The sequence below is a fragment of the Lagopus leucura genome, unplaced genomic scaffold (genome assembly GCF_019238085.1).
Source record: "Lagopus leucura isolate 7727_CA_CO unplaced genomic scaffold, USGS_WTPT01 Super-Scaffold_100159, whole genome shotgun sequence".
NCBI lineage: Eukaryota > Metazoa > Chordata > Aves > Galliformes > Phasianidae > Lagopus > Lagopus leucura.
In genome coordinates, this window is record NW_024962335.1 from 29,867,496 (window position 1) to 29,885,561 (window position 18,066).

The window sequence follows — 18,066 nt, forward strand, 5'->3', positions numbered from 1 at the left end:
TGAAACATCCCATTTTCACCTAAAAGTCTTTAAAAATACAAAACTTTAAAATAAGTTGGGACATTTTGCTGCAGTCAAGGCTGAAAAAAAGAATCTTTTGCAGAACTTTTTTTGAGAGACTGCTGACTTTGTGAAGATGAAAATAAAACTCAGCAGCCTGGATCTTAGCTGGTAGCTTAGAGTCTAAATCTCTTGCTACAGATCTGTCTCAATACTCAACAAAATCAAGTGCTTTTGACATTAACAGCAGAACTCCCACTGTCTCCAAAGAACAAGTAGAGGAGAATTTCTCAGCTGAATACTTGGTTCCACCTTTTACTGATTTCAGCGTTTTTGGAATGACTGATCCAGTGGCTTCAGATTTCCAAATGTCAGACATGGAAGAGAACTACCACCAGATTCCAGTTGTCCCAATCTTACCACAAAACGTGAAACAGTTTCTTCAGCATAGTCGTCTCGTGTCTTAAGTAACGGGCTGAGAGCATACCTGTATGTCATGTGTCAGAGCATACCCATGGGGAATGACAGGGCAGCAATGGGCAATTAGCAAATGCCTACCACTGAGTCTCCTTTTTAGCAAGAGTCCTTCAGGATGACTCAGCTTCAGTCAGAGTAGTGTGGTCTATGGTATTAATAGGTCTTATGAAACTTCAAAGCATACTGATGAAAATCGGCTTAAGTAATATCATGTGAAAAGGGGATGAAAGGAAAGAGTACAACTGAAACTGAATCAGAATTCAGGTATCAGAGAACCCTTCACTTTTCAAAGGTACCTAAAGCTGGGTCACTGTGATTTTTCATAACCTGTAATGTAGGACTTACACATCCCTATTTCTTTCAAGTTTATAAGAATCAGATATGCTCACTTGCATGTTTTGTTCACTGAATAACAGTACTGCCTCAATTTTATTTTTTTAAACTACTTACTGTAGCACTGACACATTCTGTAAGTTTATCAATTGAAAAATTCTGAATTGTTTGCAGTAACTGGCATGAACCCCCAGATCACCTCCTGGACTTAATAAGCTGCAGTGACATCCTTCTGCTACGTAGGTCAGACCCACTTAGCCACAAATAAGGCTGATCAGTTATTTACACCCGGCATGAGACGCCTGAGAGAAGAAGAGAAGGCACAGCATTACTACATCATAGAAACCTACTTGCAGAGGAGAAAAAGGGAATACTCTGGTGAGGGACACTTCTGCTCATTGTGTGAGATTTCACCTATTCAAAATTCCCTTACAAAATTCTCAGTGCTAAACATCACCTTAATTTACATAAAGATGAAGTAAGGAAATTTTGGTTGTAAAAAGTGATAAATTCTGATTTACAATTGCTCAGACTGTAACATAAATTGTATCATTAGCCGACTACAGAATACTTAAAAGTTTCATGAATTTCATTTACTTATTTGTACTTATTCCACTCCAGATACCTTAATCATGGCAGTTTAATCAAAATCAAGTCACAGCAACATGTTGACAATTCACACTATGAGTAATCTTCCTGTGCTGCAATAGTAAAGATAAGAGTTTGGTAAGCTTTGCCCCACTGATTTGAAGTTAACTTATAAACATTTGGTTTCTGCTTCCCTGTTCATAATTCTTTGACGTGGATGCCTGGCTGGTGTGTTGAGCTTGATACGTGAACTGTGTAAAATACAGTTCCCAGATTTTTATTACAGCATTACCTTTAATATCTCCACCAGTGGGTATTTCACACTTCATAGATACAGTAGCTAATGCGCCTCTCAAATCATAGCATATCATTTCTGTTCAGCCCAAGTGCTTTTCCAGATCTCACTCTCAACATTACAAGTCTTGATGGGGATTTCCCTTCCAGAGGTAGAAGGGTCACAAGCTCAGGTTCTGCATTCAGTGAAGTGTGACTCCTCTTCACCTGGAGATTTTTCTCTTGAAAAATCTCTGAGCTGGTGAAGTACAGGATAAGGAAGCTCATCTGTCAATCAGCAAGCTTCAGTGCTGAGAGGGCACAGTGGAGAAAAAAGCTGATTCCATCAGTCTAGCTAGTCTGAATAAAGCCTTTCTAGCAGAAGTATCTGTTCCTCTCTAAAAAAAAAAAAATGGAACTGAGCGTACTGGTTGCCATTTGAAAATTAGTCAGTATTAAATACACAATAAAGCAAGCTGGCTTCAGACAAGCCAGAAATGTTGCTGCAGCGTGGAGGCAGCAGTGCAGAGAATATTAGTAAAGGAATGCTGGCCCACTGCCTTTAAAGAGATGATGCTCCTCACTCTTTCACACAGAGATTTCACCATTATCAGATTTTTAAATTGCACTATGAGTTACTACCCTAGCCAACGAAAAGATCCAAATTACATTCAGTCTTGCATGAAAAATAATGCAATTGCTTATGTTTTGATACTGATTTTGAAATAATTTGAAATACTTAAAAGTATGAATGTGGTTGTTTGCTCTTACTCTGAAATCAGACAAAAAAAAAAAAGTGAAATCAGGACAGTGAGAATATAGAAGACTTGTCTACACACAGAAGTTGCACTGTTGCAAATTTAACTCAGTCCAGCTAGGGAAAGACTTCTTTCAGGGGTTCTCAGTGATTACAACTGGCTCTTGTAAATTTTCACACTCGTGCTTGCAAGATTAAGTCAAAAAGGCAATCCTACACAAACTTAACTAAATCAGTGATATAACTAGATACACAGATATCTATATATCTATATATCTAGATATAACTAGAACACAGATATAACTAGATATAACTAGATGTAACTATTGATAGTTGATATAACTAGATATAACTAGAACACAGATCAGATCTAATATGGATTAGATATAATTTTAAAAGTTCACAACTTCTTGCAACCAGGGAAAAATCCAAGGCTCTCCTATTTCATAAAGTTTGTACCATTTCCTCTCCCCCAGCTTGTCAAGAGACCCATACTATTTTTAAGGACAATTATGTGTCCTAAAAGATATCAAGCTGCTCTTTTGTGAAGTCACAGCACTATTTTGCCTTTACATTATACACCAAATAATAATCAGACAAAATGTAAGATTTTCTTTTTCTTCCTCCTGGACTTCCTATTCCACTCAAAGGGGTAAATATTTCTTCAAACCCATTTTTATTCCAATTTTTAGTCAAAAGACAACTGTGCAACCTCAGAAACCTGCTATAATCACAACGCACAAGCATGACATCAGAAGCCATTACACCAACACATGACAAGTTTCTAGAGAACATAAAGACACTTTGGGCCATGAAGAGATCGACACATCAGTATTATAGAAACATTTTCTAAAGCCTGCAAGAAGAAAATGAATGACAATTGCAGAATTAGAGCAGTCTCATGCATCTATTCTAATGTCTGCACATAAGCTTCTCTGATCAAGCTCAACTGTTACATTCATTCAATTTCAGTATAAAACGTTTTATCACTATATGTCTGAGCCAGAAAAGAACACTTGACTAATCACAGCACAACAATCAGTGATAAACAAGAGCAGAAAGGTAAGCAAATCCAAGGATTTAAAATACAAATATGGCAGACTTGTAACATTACTGTTACATATCTACAGAGAGAAAACCCTGGAGGGAAGAGGGGCCAAATAAAGCTAGTCAGTATTTAAGGACCATTTCCTCCAAGCCCAGAAGCAGCGTATCCTGAGAAAAAGGCAGGCAAGAATGCCAGGAGGCCTCCATGGATCAACAATTAGCTCTTAAACTTGGTTTAGCTCAAAAATAAATGCTATAGGGTGTGGAAGCAGGAACCTGGGAGGACTAAAAACAAGTTGTCTGAGCAGCCAAGGGATCAGGTTATGAAAGGTACAACCCAGACAGAATTAAATCTACCCAGGACATCAATGGGAACAAGAAGAAATCCTACAGGTATATCAGTGATCTAAAGAAAGTCAGGAAAGATGTGGGCACTCTCTGGAAGAAAACTGAAGATCTGGTCACAAGGGATGAGGAGAAAGCTGAGGTGCTCAATGACTTTTTTGCCTCAGTCTTTACCAGCAAGGGCTCTAGCCACAATGCCCACGTTGCAGAAAGTAATGGTGACAACTTGGAGAAGGTAGATCTGCCTGCTGTAGGTGAAGATCATGTTCAAGATGTTCTAAAGAAACTGAAGGTGCACAAATTCATGGGACCCCACAAGATCCATCCATGGGTTATGAGGGAACCGGTGGATGAAGTTGCCAAGTTGCTATCCATCATATTTGAAAGGTCATGGCACTCTGGTGAAGTTCCCACTGATTGAAAAACGGGGAAACATAACCCCAATTTTCAAAAAGGGAAAATAAGATTCAGGGAACTACAGGCCAGGCATCTCTGTGCCTGGCAAGATCATGGAGCAGATCCTCCTGAAAGGTCTACTAAGGCACAGGGAAAATAAAGATGAGGTGATTGGTGGTAACCAACATGGCTTCACCAAGGGCAAGCCTGACAAACATAGTGGCCTTTTATGATGAAGCTACAGCAGTCAGTGGATAAAGGAAGAGCAACTAACGTCATCTGTCTGGACTTGTGCAAAGCATTTGACACTGTCCTGCATGACATCCTGATCACCAAATTAGAGAAAAATGGATTTGATGGAAGGACCGCTCACTGGATAACGAATCGGCTGGATGGTTGCTCTCACAGAGTTGCGGTCAACTCCAACTCATGCATTCTATAATACTACGTTTTCCTTGGCACCACAATGACTAACAGCAGATTCAAAATTCAACGGCACAGTGAAAATTAAGGTCACATGTTGTCTTGAACTCATCTACCAATGTACTGTAGCTCAGAAAATTTACAGCCATACAGTGCGACACAGCAGCGTACATTCCGTTTTCCACATCCAGGCCTGGTGTAGGATCTTCTCACAGACCTACCTACCTACAGTGGCTCTGAATTAGCAGGACACATTTTATAATTGGTTAAGCAGAACACAACCTCACGTTTAATTGATATTCTTACCTCTGCAGCTAAGTAGTTTCCAGTTGCCAAGTGCTTAAATCTAAACAAACTGTTCCACTGTCCTGCCCCTCCCCGGCAAGGATCATGATGGACAACCTGTAAGAAGTACACATTTTTAATAGTGCTTTTCAAAATCATACTTAGATCACTGACAATTCTTACAATGCATTCCAAATAAAAGCATGTAAACTACACCATTACAGTTTAACACACAGATATGTTCTGTGTTCACACTAAGCCCACATTAGATAATCACTAGTTACATTTTTTTTTTCCACTAGGTGACAGAAAATATGCCTCATATTACTTTCCAAGTAAGGCGCACTTTGTGTTAAAAGCACAAACTTGGTTCAACATCTAAGGACTTTTGGACACAGGAGTTACATTATTATAATGGCAAAAGCATGAGGCATTCCAGTTTCCTATGTTCCTTAGTTAACATTAATGTTCTTGCTAATCCCATTCAGCAAAGACAACCTTAATCAACCTAATATTAAACAGATGTTGATGTGCCCTGCTGCAGAAAAATATGCATTCCCTTTCGTAAGATTTGTTGTCAGTCATAATTTCAATATTCTACATTGCACAAAAAGTCAAATTTAAGCACTCACAACTCACAATACAGGTGTCATTCTACTGGCTTTGATAAAACTGTACAATTTGCATCAAGTCTGAATTTGACCTTTCATCATTACAGTGAAAATACACTTAAAAAACATCCTCTCTCCATATGCTCACAGCAATGAAGCGTCTCTTCACTGTTCATCCTACACAAACTCCTTCATAAAATAATAACAGTTATGAGGAAGTATATGAGGATATCAAGAGGCTATGAATGATTCAAATTGTGGTAAAGTATTTTTACTGCACCCTGGCCTTCAGGTACTAAAACATATATGAAAAGGGAAAAAATACCTCTATCTCCCATAGTGCCTTAGAACTTGTTGCAGAGGTGGCTGACTGACGCAGTGTAGTACGAAGGAAAATATGCTGTTTCTTCTCATACTCGTCACAGGTCAGAAACTTCTCTTGCTCTGCATGAAACAACCTAACAACATCTCCCTAAAGTAAAACAGAAGAGAAACATTATTAAGTGGAAGGCAAAGTTGCTAGACTCAGTATGCGTTCTAGCTTCTAGTAATGTCATCACAGATGATGCAAAGAAAATATTTATTAGCTGCCAGGTGCTGGAGCAGGTACTAAGTTCAGAATACACAATCTTTGTAATGCATCTGGAAATTGTGTATAAAATGCAATAATTCCCTCCTGCATGACATCCATCTCCTTTTGTGAAAATAAAATTTTGTTCAGAGCACTGCAATGAATAGTTAATCCAAAGGTGACTTTCTATGTGAGTCATTCCCTAACTCCAGTCTTTCCTTAGGCATTCCTGCCACAACTCTGTCTCTCACTTCTGAACCTTCATCTCTTGGTCCCATACATCCAGGTTCTCTCAAATCCACCTGACTCCACAGTCTCAACTTCTCAATAAATACAACAGGAACTTCTTGCTTTGCCTTGCCCCTCACCTTGCTCCTCCTTTCCAATACAGGAAATGTATTTACAAGTACCCCTCAATCTCTTTTGCTACCTATAAAACTACTGTTATTTTTCTGTTCTCTGATATAATAGTCTTATCCCTTCTTCTCTGCAACCAAAACCAATGTCCCTTCTGTATTTCTTCCAGTAGCATCATTTTTGCTTCCTTCTGTCTCTCACCAAAGCTTGATACCTACCTCAATACCTAAAAAAAAAAAAAAAAAAGCCAGTTCATAATGACTTAGTAAGGTGTGAGAACAAATGAAATGTGCTTATTTATGAAAATACTTATATTTATAAATACATATTTATGAAAATACAAGTGACCTGGAGGTGCGCAAAGCTGAGTAAACCATCAGCTGTCTCATAACAACTATTGTTATCTTCCATGCTTTGCTCCCTTCCCTGGCTTGTTAGACCTCCTTTGGTACCTTAGCCTAAACTGAAACATCACAGCAATTTTGTATAAAGCACTCTCCATTCTAGGCTTCAATTTTTCTCCAGGATCCTCTGTCTTCTGTGGTAGAGGGAAGAGGCTGGTAACTAGTGCAATCCAGACAATTTCACTTAGTAAAATAACTACACCAAAAAAATTACCCTAGCTGGTGTAGGGCAGCAGGGAGGGACCCCTGATAAGTCCATAAAGTCCTGTTTTTTTTCTTTTTTTCCACCATTTAATATTTCTCTACAATCAAATAAGGCACAATTATTCAAATTTAAAATACATATGTATATATATATATATATACACACATATCATACTTACTCCTTTCAGTACATCATCTCGATAACTACTGAATTTCATGAACAAAGTTATCTTCCAGCTTGTGTTACAGTTGACAGCATTTACCTTGGGGGGAAAAAAAACATAATGGGAGTCTTAAAGATTGTTTGTTTTTTTTTTTTTCATCTATAAACACACATCACATTTAGGGTAGCAGAGGAGTTCCAGGTATGTGAGTAACATGCGTCCTGATGTGATTTAGAGTTCAGAATGACGGTGATGTTGGGTAAGTCTCAGTGGGTATTCTGTCTGCTTACAACGAAAGACCTAAATAGCTTATGAAAGAGGACTTACTCTTACATCAATGAGGGTTTCAGAAACTCATGCAAGGTTCATGAAGCTTTCAGTGCCAGGAAGAATTGTGCCAAGAATAAACACATTTCATCTTGGTTTTCTGAGGCCAAGCTGGAACCAGTGTTTAATACTGGTATCTAGCTTATGGCACTCTGGCTATCAGTAAAGAACACAATATAATACATCTCAGACTGACAATTACCTCTCCTCTGTTGAGCTCACCTCTTTACAGCCAGGGTTATCTAGAAGTTCAATGTTGCTAGCATGCAGTGGCTGCCCTGCGTTGACTGGCATCAATACAACTTTATCTCCAACAACAACCTGGAAGTCATAAAGAAAATGTAATTTAGACCTATGTAATTACCCAATAAAATGAAGTAATGCTGTATTTTTCAAAAATGACTCAAATGCATGCTCTAGAAATAGCATTTGGTGAATTTACTTGCACGCAATTCACACACCAATAGAATATTTTTTTGGCCAGTTCTGTTCTCATGTGCCTCTGCAATTGCTTGGGTTCAAGACATGACACTAATGAGTCCTCACACTCTCAGTAAGCATGTCACTCAGTTCAGCAGAAACTCAAGTCCATGAAGTAAGAGATGAACCTATGAATTTCAGGAGCAAATCAGAAAATCTACGATTTACATTAAGTACTCTCTATCCCATATTTACTGCCAGTCACAAGGCAGAGAAAGCTTAGAAAATAATCTGTAATCAGACAGCAGAATTGTTTTCCCTCTATTGCTGTAAGACAGCCTATTCCATCAATGTCTTTCATTACAGAGAAGCCTTAAAAATTTGTATGTGACAAGACTTTTTAGCCCAGTGACTCCTCACTCTGTATGCCATCTTCTGGCAAACAGGCTCACGAGTTCTCTTGTTCAGACTGTATGACTGCAACCTGGGAAGGAACATAAACAACTGGAAATTCAAGAGAGGTGAATTCACTCCATCCCCTTTACTGTTACTCCCTAAATGACATTTGATGCTCAGCACGGGCACTGGTACATCAGCTAAGCGATCTTCTCTCTACAAGACAAATTCCTAGATGACTCTCTGCAAGCAAAGTTCCATGCCCTTGGAATTCTTTAATTATATAGACAGGGAGCAACAATATATGAAATTGGCTCTGACCTAAGAAGTGCTTGAAACGTGCACATGGAGAATTCAGTTCATACCTGAGAAGGGCAAAAAAATCAATACACAGAGATTGGCACTGGTGTTCTGGTCTGTTATGTTGTTCCCAGCAATTTTAAGCACACACACACAAAGACAAGAAGTGGCTAAAAGTGATTTTGATATATGGAAAGCTGTAAAAGCCATGCTTTTTAGGAATACAAACAAAAATATGCTCTGCATTGATCAGCACATTTCCTACAAGAAGCCTGATTCAGCCCTATATAACTTCAGTGCAGATGAATTTGGCCCACTTATTGCAGGGGTGAAAAAGAAGGTTGGTTGTTTTTTATCAACACAGCTAAAATAAAGAGTAGCAAAAGACAGTGCCATCATGCTCAGACTTCAGGTAACAATCCTGTTTGACCCAAGTAATGAGAAAAAGTCCACTGACAGAACCAAATAATGGTGACAAGGTGCCTTTACAGTACCTTACTTATGCAATACATTTCTGCATGCCATGCTTCACACAGTCATTACTTACAGACCATTTTAAGAAGTTAAGACCAGACAATTCATTAATCAAAAAACCATCAGGCTTGCAACCTGCAAAGTGGAATCAGGACTTCAAAACTATTGAAAGCACACCTGGACTATAACAGTAAGAGAACACATCATTGAGCATCCCATTAAGAAAAAAGAAAATTAAAAAGGCATCAGGAGGAAGGCATCTTAGAATGCATTCTGTGATTTTTATGGAGGCAACCAGAGGAAAAAAGAAGTACACAGCTACTCTGCTCTAGACACAACCTGAGAAGGAACAATTACATGGGGTCATGGTTTCCATCTCAGTCTTCTACCCCGCTCCAAGTTGATATCAGTAATTGCCCTTGGTGCTGGCCAGCAACATCAGTTGCCACAGAAGCAATGAGATTGCCTATGTTCTTCTACTCCCTTTTTCTCCTTGCTTCCAGCCTCCAGAAAAGGCTGGGAAGGAAGGTACAGAGGTAATTTAACAGTGCTTGCTCCCTATACATTCTCCACCAGTGATACATAAAAAAAGAGCAAAGAGAGAATCCTGTTTTCGTATATACAGTGGCTTTTGGCAAGCTGCAATTCTGCTCTTTTAAATTCCTCCTATTCCCTGTCCATGCCCACATCTCCCACCTAAGTTCACTTCTGGCTCCAAATAACACTCCTGCACACCCAAAGCAATGGAGGCAGTACATGTTCATGTGTACACATGTTCATAGGCCCATAATTCCATCTGCACAATCATTCAATACAGAGATTACGGAAGAGAAAGCAATGCATTCCCAAGTTTGTCCTCTGCAAACTTAGAATTAACAGCAGTCTTCTTTTCCCTAGGTACGTATGAGCACAGCCAGCCATAGTGTGCTGCAAATCAGTTGTCAGCAAGTGGTTTGACAGATCACAGAAACTCTTTCCTCAAACATACAAATGAAATCCTTAAATCTGCAAATGACACATAGCTTTTGAGGATCTAACTCCCAGTTCCTTTGACAAAACTCTTATTCTTTCTGGCCTAGATAATAAGCTTCCAGAGAATGATGAAATTCATACCGAAGTCAATAAGAATTCAGCTTTTGAATGTAAAATAAACCTATAAGGTCCTTGAGTCTCAGATACAGCAGAATTCTAAATTTATACAACCCTGTTTGCCTGTGACTACAGAAGAGCCACAATCAAAATCCACCACATAGTCTTGTAGGTGGGGGATCAGTGTTGAAATCTCCTAGAGCAATTATTTGATTGCATATAAACTCAGTAAGTCCACCTAACAGGTACAACTACACTGCAACCAAGAATTAAGAGAAAATACTGTAGTACAGGTATGCTGTATCAGAAATACTGCCTGTCACAGTAAGCTATATTAGCTGTGAATAACTCCAAAGATACTGCAACAGAGATTTCAATTTGGACTAATTGTACACATAGGTTACCAGGCACACTGAAGGCTCTGCTGCTCCACTTTCATCAAATTTGTGTTATAAGCCCACATGCCTGCCAGTCATATTCTTATACTTCAAAGACAGCGAGGATGTGGCTCTGGGCAGCCTGGTCTAGTGATTGGTGACCCTGCCTGTGGCAGGGGGTTGAAACTAGATGATCATTACAGCCCTTTCCAACCCAGGACATTTTATGATTCTGCGAGTCTATGATTTTGTAGAACTTTCGGGGTTTGGAACAGATGATCTTTAACATTTCTTCCAACCTACGCCATTCTAACTTTCCCATAGCGGGTGGCCATTCCTCAAGTTCAAAACCACTGTCCTCAGCATCCAGCATCATCAAGTTTTTAAGCAACTAAAAATGGCAGACAACTAAAAATGCAATCCATGCAGAGCTAATCCTGCTATCAGTGCTAATCTTGCTTTTCAGTATAACTGGAGCCAGCCCTGACCTTTATCAGTCAAATCTGTTATGGAAGGAGATGCAAAAAATATTGCCGAGTTATGCCAATTACTGTAAAATTTTGGCAATATTTTTTCATTACTTACATAATGAACCAATTGCTTCGGAAGCTACACTAAACCCTCTTCAGAAAAATTAGTTTTAAAATACTTCACAACGCTAAATAACCACAATGACTTATCAGAAAACTTACACACATGACTTCCTATATCATAACTTCCCCCCTAAAAATGACCTTCTTTTCTTTTAGGGTATATTTGGACCTCCTTTGCCTGCGTTATCTCACATAGTAGCAGTCACTCAAGCAGTAAGTCAACATTTGCTTATACCATTTTAGAAACAGATTTTGTACAGACCTTCTGAAGTATGTTTTCTTAGGGAATTTCCTTTTTATAGCACAGAAGCTGAAAATGGAGAAAAACACACACACACACAAAACAAAAAAAAGCAAAAGAGGTTTCTAAACAGAATAAGGACCTGATACATCAACCTAACTTCATGCACTAAGAGGTCAGAAGGAGAAAACTATAAAACAAATAATCTACATATTTTAAAAGATAACTCAGTGGAGGGATAAAGTGGCCCCAGCTTACGTGGATCAGGTGCTCTGTGAGCAACTGAGAGCGAAGGAGTTGCTGGAAGGGTGGAGCCTCTCTCGCCTTGTGGCGAGCAAATAAGGGTTTTCCCACATCACTTACTATTCCTGTTCCTCCTAATAGCAGCTGCTTAGTTTTTGTGTCTGATGAAAAGGTAGAAACAGACCATTTTTAAGAAAGCTACCAAAGGACTGCTGTTTAGCACTGGAATTTTGCAAAAAAAAATTATCAACATCTATTCATGCCTAGAAGGAGGAAAAGCCTGGGTCTCAGGACTTCCCTCTGTAAAATACAATGGAGAGCTCACCACTCAGAAACAGAACAATTCCTAGTGACAGAAAATGAGCAGCAGTCAGGTCCAAAAAAGACCATTAATGTATTAGAAAACCTGACAATTTCCCACACTACATTTTTAGTATAGACTCTGACAAATACCCACAGGAAACAGCAGGAAGGAGACCTGTAGAGATCCACCTGCGTAATGTGCTGCTACAGTGATCACTGTAGTGATACACTCAGTTTTCAGAAAAGCAAAATTGCTTCCAATCTTCCCATTTCTCATGTGCCCACAACTGTGTCAAATCACATCAAAAACTCTACAACAATCAGGATGACTTTAAAGGCTTAAGAGCATTCTATTGTAAGTGTAACGGCTCACACCTGCTTTGCAGATCATGCTATGGGTACCCTGGGTCTTCAGTTTGGAAAACATCTCACATATTTACTTCCCAGACATGAGAAATTAAGATTAATAAATTAATGCTGAACTAATGTTATTCTAAGAAATTGAGCCAGGAAGGCAACAGTAAGCCTCTTCTTTTCTTTTTTAGAAGGAAAGGAATATCAACTTAAGGTTTGATCCACAGTACTTCTTTTGCCAAGCTGAAAAACCATGAAGATATGCCCCAGAGGATTACTCATGCTTGCTCCTTTTTTCTTGAATGTATAACAAAGAAAGACTATGACTTCATTGGTTTCTGATCATGAGTTGGGAATACAATCCTTCCCCTCCCCACAACAGGAACTGCTGCCAAAAGGAACTGCAAACAACCACTCTCATCCAGGATAGCATCCAGGATAACTTCCTGGATAACTACAAAGTTAATGAGAGAAAATACATGAGAAAAGAAGCACTCCTGTCTGTGAAAAAAGCCTGTAAAAGCTCTTTCACAAGGGAGAGCTGGCAAACATTTCCAGCCAGGTCCATAAAATAGAACCAAACAAGTCTATTATGCAGCCTTCTCAGAGGTGGATCTGAATTTTCCACAGTGGACACTTAGGCCACAGCTGACTGAATGAAGAACGGAGTTCTGACCTCCTGGTATGGAGCTCAGGTCTACAGCAAAGAATTCTCCTATGCATTCTTCCTCTTACCAATATGCAGTATCTCACTAATATTTACCCAGAAAATACCCATCAGACCATCAAACCCAATACCAGTCACAGAAGCCACTCTTGTGTTGAGAGAGGATATACATTTAAAGGCACATGTGTATTTTCAAGAGACATCCTCTGCTGACCTTTTCACAGAATTTTGTCCAGAATTTGAGTTTAAATAGACTCTAAGGGCTCTTAGAAAAAAAAAAGAAGAAAAAAAAAAAAAAAAAAAAAAAAAAAAAAAAAAAAAAAAAAAAAAACCAACACTTTTCTTCTAACATAAACCAGCATATAATAGATTGTCCATGCAAAATGTCCCAGTGCAGCAAAATTAGGGTCCCCAAATGCACCCTAAGCAGAGGCTTGGATGAATGCAGCAACATTTCAGGTTCCTGACCATATAATTTGATGCTTTTTATTTTTCTTTTTTTTATTTGCCCGTAGCAAAGAAATCATGTATCTTCTGGGAATATTCTGCCTTCTCCCTCTTACACATTCAGTATTTCCACGTACATTGTCACCTTCACTCCTTAGTTTCCAGAATGGCTGTATATAAAACCAGGATCCCTCATTCCCTGCAGCATCCAAAGACACTCGCATAGCATTCTTCTCTAGCAGAGCTGGTAATCGCTTATTGACTGTGAGGTACTTATTACTTTTTATGTGCAGTAGCTGTAAACAAATAACAAGTACAAAAATTAGTATAGATTTTATATTTTCTTGCTCAAAGAGCAGGCAAAGGATTTCACACCGCAATGATTCTTCGTAACATACAGAAGCAAAGTCAAAATAAAACTATAAGAGAGTTACCATAGTAAGTATACTGCAGGTTAGGAAAACAAACACTGTATATCAAATTGAGATAATTACATCCATCATCATCTTTTCACAGCATGTACTACACAGGCAGGGCAAGGGTCAATAATAGTATTATCTTCAGGTACTTCATCCATTCCAGGGAAGTTGTACTGCACTTAGGAACATAACTTCTGTCTCATGAATACGTCATAAAGTACAAATGACTTCAGTGATTTAAACAGAACTGCAAAGCACCTCTAAAGTATGATTTTGAAATTAATCTTGAACACATCATATATGTATTGACATTCAGATTCCGGACTGCAACAACAAAAAATGGTACATTATTTAAACACAGATGTAAAGTACTTCTGGTAGTCTTTAAATGAGACAGAAAAGCACATTATTGTAAACTTTACCAAGCTCCGTTTACCTGACCATTGACAACCCGTATTACAGTGCTTAGCTTCATTTTCACCATGACTTTGAAATGAAACAACTCTTTCAGCTCTGAGAAGGCTGATGTATTTTAATAGGTTTACCTGTATGACATTGCTGTATTTCACAATTTCACCCAACAGCTTTCTGTTCTCGCTTTCATTCTGCTTTTGCTCCAGTTCTGCTGCATGCTGCAAAAGAATGATCATTTCTTTAAATTTTTGAATTTAATATCTGCATTCAGCATCCAGAACAGATATTGCAAAAAAGAATTGGTGACACATTTAAATTGCTTTCATTTCTGCATTGAAAAAATTAGCATCTGTTTATTCCTGAGTATGATTTTCTGAACAATAATCAACTGAAATAATTCAGATTTTTATTACCTAGACTAGAAACTCATTCACAATTCATGGATCACACCTGAAATTAATGCTAACACAGCCTATCACACTATTTCAAAATTTTTCAAACAAGGAAGATAACTCCATGTGCTTTATTTCATCCCAGAGGAGAAAATAGAAGGGCCTATGGCTATCTCCTCCTGGTCACCATTCTTTTTGCTCATCTCTTAATTACATACAAATATCCTGACTTTATGTACAATAAAATAACACTAATTGGTCACATACTGCAAGACTAAGGGTGAAACACAGCCACAGAACACATTCCAGCTTCTTGCTCTAATTGCTACATAACAAGCACTAGGCACGTATCTTGTGCCCTCACTGCTGTTTTAACAGGAAGCACTGGCAGCCTTTCTACTGGACATTAAACTGTAGCCACTGTGTTTGACAACACTGCGTTTCACTTAGTCTTATGTGTCCAATTAAAACATCAGGCCAGCAACATTCAATCTGTCCAAATTGCAACTCTGAGGAATTTCCAGATTAAAGCATGCAAAGCACCTCTTTGTCCATCTCTCTGCACAGCTCCTGGAAAGGAGTTCCAAAATAATCACACATGTTAAATCAAGGTTCACTCTTGATTCTATTAACTTTGTATTTGTACTTTATAAGCAAGTAGTGCTTTCAGAAGTTTGATGGCAGAAAGGCATAACCCTCAGTTCAATTCAACCACAGCCTAAAGCAAGATGAAAAATGAGGTGAGGGCAATAAATGCCAGTCAGGAAATAGAAGAGCTAAGAAATTAGCATATAAGGTTGGGTCAAATTGCCCAGAGAGCTTGTGTATGCTCCCTGTCTGGAAGCGTTCAAGGCCAAGCTGGATAGAGCTTTGAGCAAACTGGTCTAGAGGAAGGTATCCCTGGGGGTTGGAACTAAATGATCTTAAAGGTCCTTTCCAACCCAAACCATTCTATAAAACTATGATTCCAAGGTTGCTACAGTGGCATTATACCATAATACCTATCATGATGGTTCACAAGGGATTTGTTATTGTTCTTTTTCATTCCATTGTTACACTACAGCCTGCAGATTGAGATAAGATTGCAAATACAGATGCCTCTTACTTGAAGTTTCTTCAGCAGTGCTGCTTCTGTATGGTTTCCTTGTTTGGCTTGTTTGGCTTTCCAGTACTGTTTCTGGGCTGAATATCGGTTCATAGGACACACCTTGAAAAGGCAGTCTGTAGAAGAATGAAAGAAATACTCACAAGTTATGTTGAACGACATTTCCTTCATTTGTAAGTGCACTTTGGATAATTTTCTTGTACAGAAATGGCCTGGATATGACATTGTTCAAGCACAGGCTGAGAACAGTTTGATGGTAATGTTACCATAAACAGGGTGGCAGAATCTCTGAGTCAACGACTTCCATTCTGAGAAATCTCTCTGTAACTTCTGTATGGCTGGGATCTTGCCATGTGCTGGACACCCTCCTGCTTTGTTAGTACTCTTTGCTGCAGCACAACTTTACAGATATACTGTCTGAAGGCATGTGGCTTTTGAAACCTTGAAAAGGCTGTCTCGCTTCCTGTATGTCATACGTCTTGCTATTCTGCTCCTTCTGGCATAGCTAACACAATGGATTACACTGACATCCAGCCACAAGCTATCACACAGGCTAACACAGCATACAGTTCTGCATGTGCCTTCTCTAAGACTCATTTTAAAAAAACTAGTAGCAAAAACAGTGTCACAGAAAGTAAACTCCACCTTCATCTCCCCAGCAGGCGGCTTACCACAGCTGAGCACTGGCAACTCCTGGCTGCCTCACAGGAGCAGTGTCCCTTGCAAGGCTTTGACTGCTCTTCAAAGAACAACCTTGTTGCAGCCCTGCATATGAGATAGATGTTTTCACTGCCGGTGCAGAGCATGGGCCTGCAGATCCTCTTCTGCCAGCCTGATCCCTGGATGCCTCTGCCATGTGGGCTGCCACCATGCTCCTCTACACTCACTGCAGGCCCTTTTTGCTTCATTTCCTATCACAATTTTCATATACAGTGACAAAATAAGTAAATGGCTGAAGAACACATTCCCATACTAGCAGCCAGTACAATGCAATAATAAGAGTGCACTGTCATAAACAATAATGCAGTCCCACAGCTTTTGAGGTCCTAACACAGCCTACTGCCTTCAGTGATGCTCTCCATCACACTACCAAACAAAACAGAATGTATATAATTTAAAAAAAAAGACAGACAGATGGAGGTGGCACAGGGACCTTGCTGGCACAGCTGGCACAGGTCCTTGATCCTGGCCTAGCTGTTGCTAGCCTACCTGGGCCATGGTGGGCCCATCTCTCCTCCTAGGCATGGCCAACACTTACATGCCCTGCAACTCCATCTGAGCTCATGAGAAGAACTGGGGCTGGGGCAGCATGGACAGAAGTAATTGCTGTCCCCGCGTACTCTGCCATTAAAGAGAGCGGGCAAAAAAGAGCCAAGGGGTGCTTCTTAGTGTGTCTATTCAATTGTTAATTGACAACAAGCTGTATTTCATGAAATTTGCTAACTCGAGATTTTCAGGATTCTGGGGTCCATGACAGCCCTACAGTTTGGAAATAGAGGCTTGAGAAGCTCCAGCTGAAATTATTCATCCAAATCTGACTTCTTTTAAAGTGATAAAAGATACTAGCCTTGCATGGTCCTGATCAGCTTCTGCTCTAAAAGCTAGACTTGAAATTCATTACCCTAAGCAAATATTGTTAATTTTCATTTCATTCCAAAAGAAGGGAGGGAAAACCATTAATTAGCAATAAAGATCTCATGATGAGATTAACAAGAATATACAGGTTTGGACATGCAATTGTAATGTGAAACTCTTCACTGACACAAATTGTGATTTACAGATGTCAAAGATGCTAAATTATCAGTCCTCTACATTCAACTGCCACAGACTGCCAAGCACTCTCTGAGGACTAACCCACCAGCTAGAGCCATGTCACAGGGGAAACACTGGGTGAATGTGTAAGTAACGCTGCTGAATTTAGCAGCCTTGCAGGTAATTTTTAAATACAGTCACAAAAACAACAGCAAAGAAAAGTTATGGAAAGCTAACCAGAAGTCACAGCTTGGGATTTTAATCAGTAAGTCAGGTCAGCAGAAGACAGCTTATGTTTGACAATGCTGCTTACACACCATCTCATTCCAAGACATCCGCAGTTGCTAACAGACTAGGGTGAGTTCCAGCCTTTCCACCCACAACAGCAGGTGGGAAGTCTCACACATCACACGTCAAGAAAAGTTTCCTAAATCTTATCCATACTTATGAATGGAAATTCAAGTGTCAAACTTTTGATTTCTCTAAAGAAGATGCTAGATATAAAGGCAGATCATATT

General features: G+C 39.2%; 1 protein-coding gene across 2 annotated transcripts in view; it reads right to left on the minus strand.

The window, feature by feature from the left end:
• ITPR2 (inositol 1,4,5-trisphosphate receptor type 2) overlaps window positions 1-18,066 on the minus strand; it is a 266,121-nt gene that overhangs the window by 210,904 nt on the left and 37,151 nt on the right. For both annotated transcript variants that reach the window (XM_042889533.1, XM_042889531.1), the window contains exons 3-9: window positions 15,797-15,912; window positions 14,431-14,517; window positions 13,604-13,762; window positions 7,785-7,883; window positions 7,251-7,334; window positions 5,861-6,007; window positions 4,946-5,041 (exon numbers count right to left, since the gene is read on the minus strand). In XM_042889533.1, the coding sequence (XP_042745467.1) occupies window positions 4,946-5,041; window positions 5,861-6,007; window positions 7,251-7,334; window positions 7,785-7,883; window positions 13,604-13,762; window positions 14,431-14,517; window positions 15,797-15,912 (788 nt within the window). The remainder of the gene's footprint in view (window positions 1-4,945; window positions 5,042-5,860; window positions 6,008-7,250; window positions 7,335-7,784; window positions 7,884-13,603; window positions 13,763-14,430; window positions 14,518-15,796; window positions 15,913-18,066) is intronic.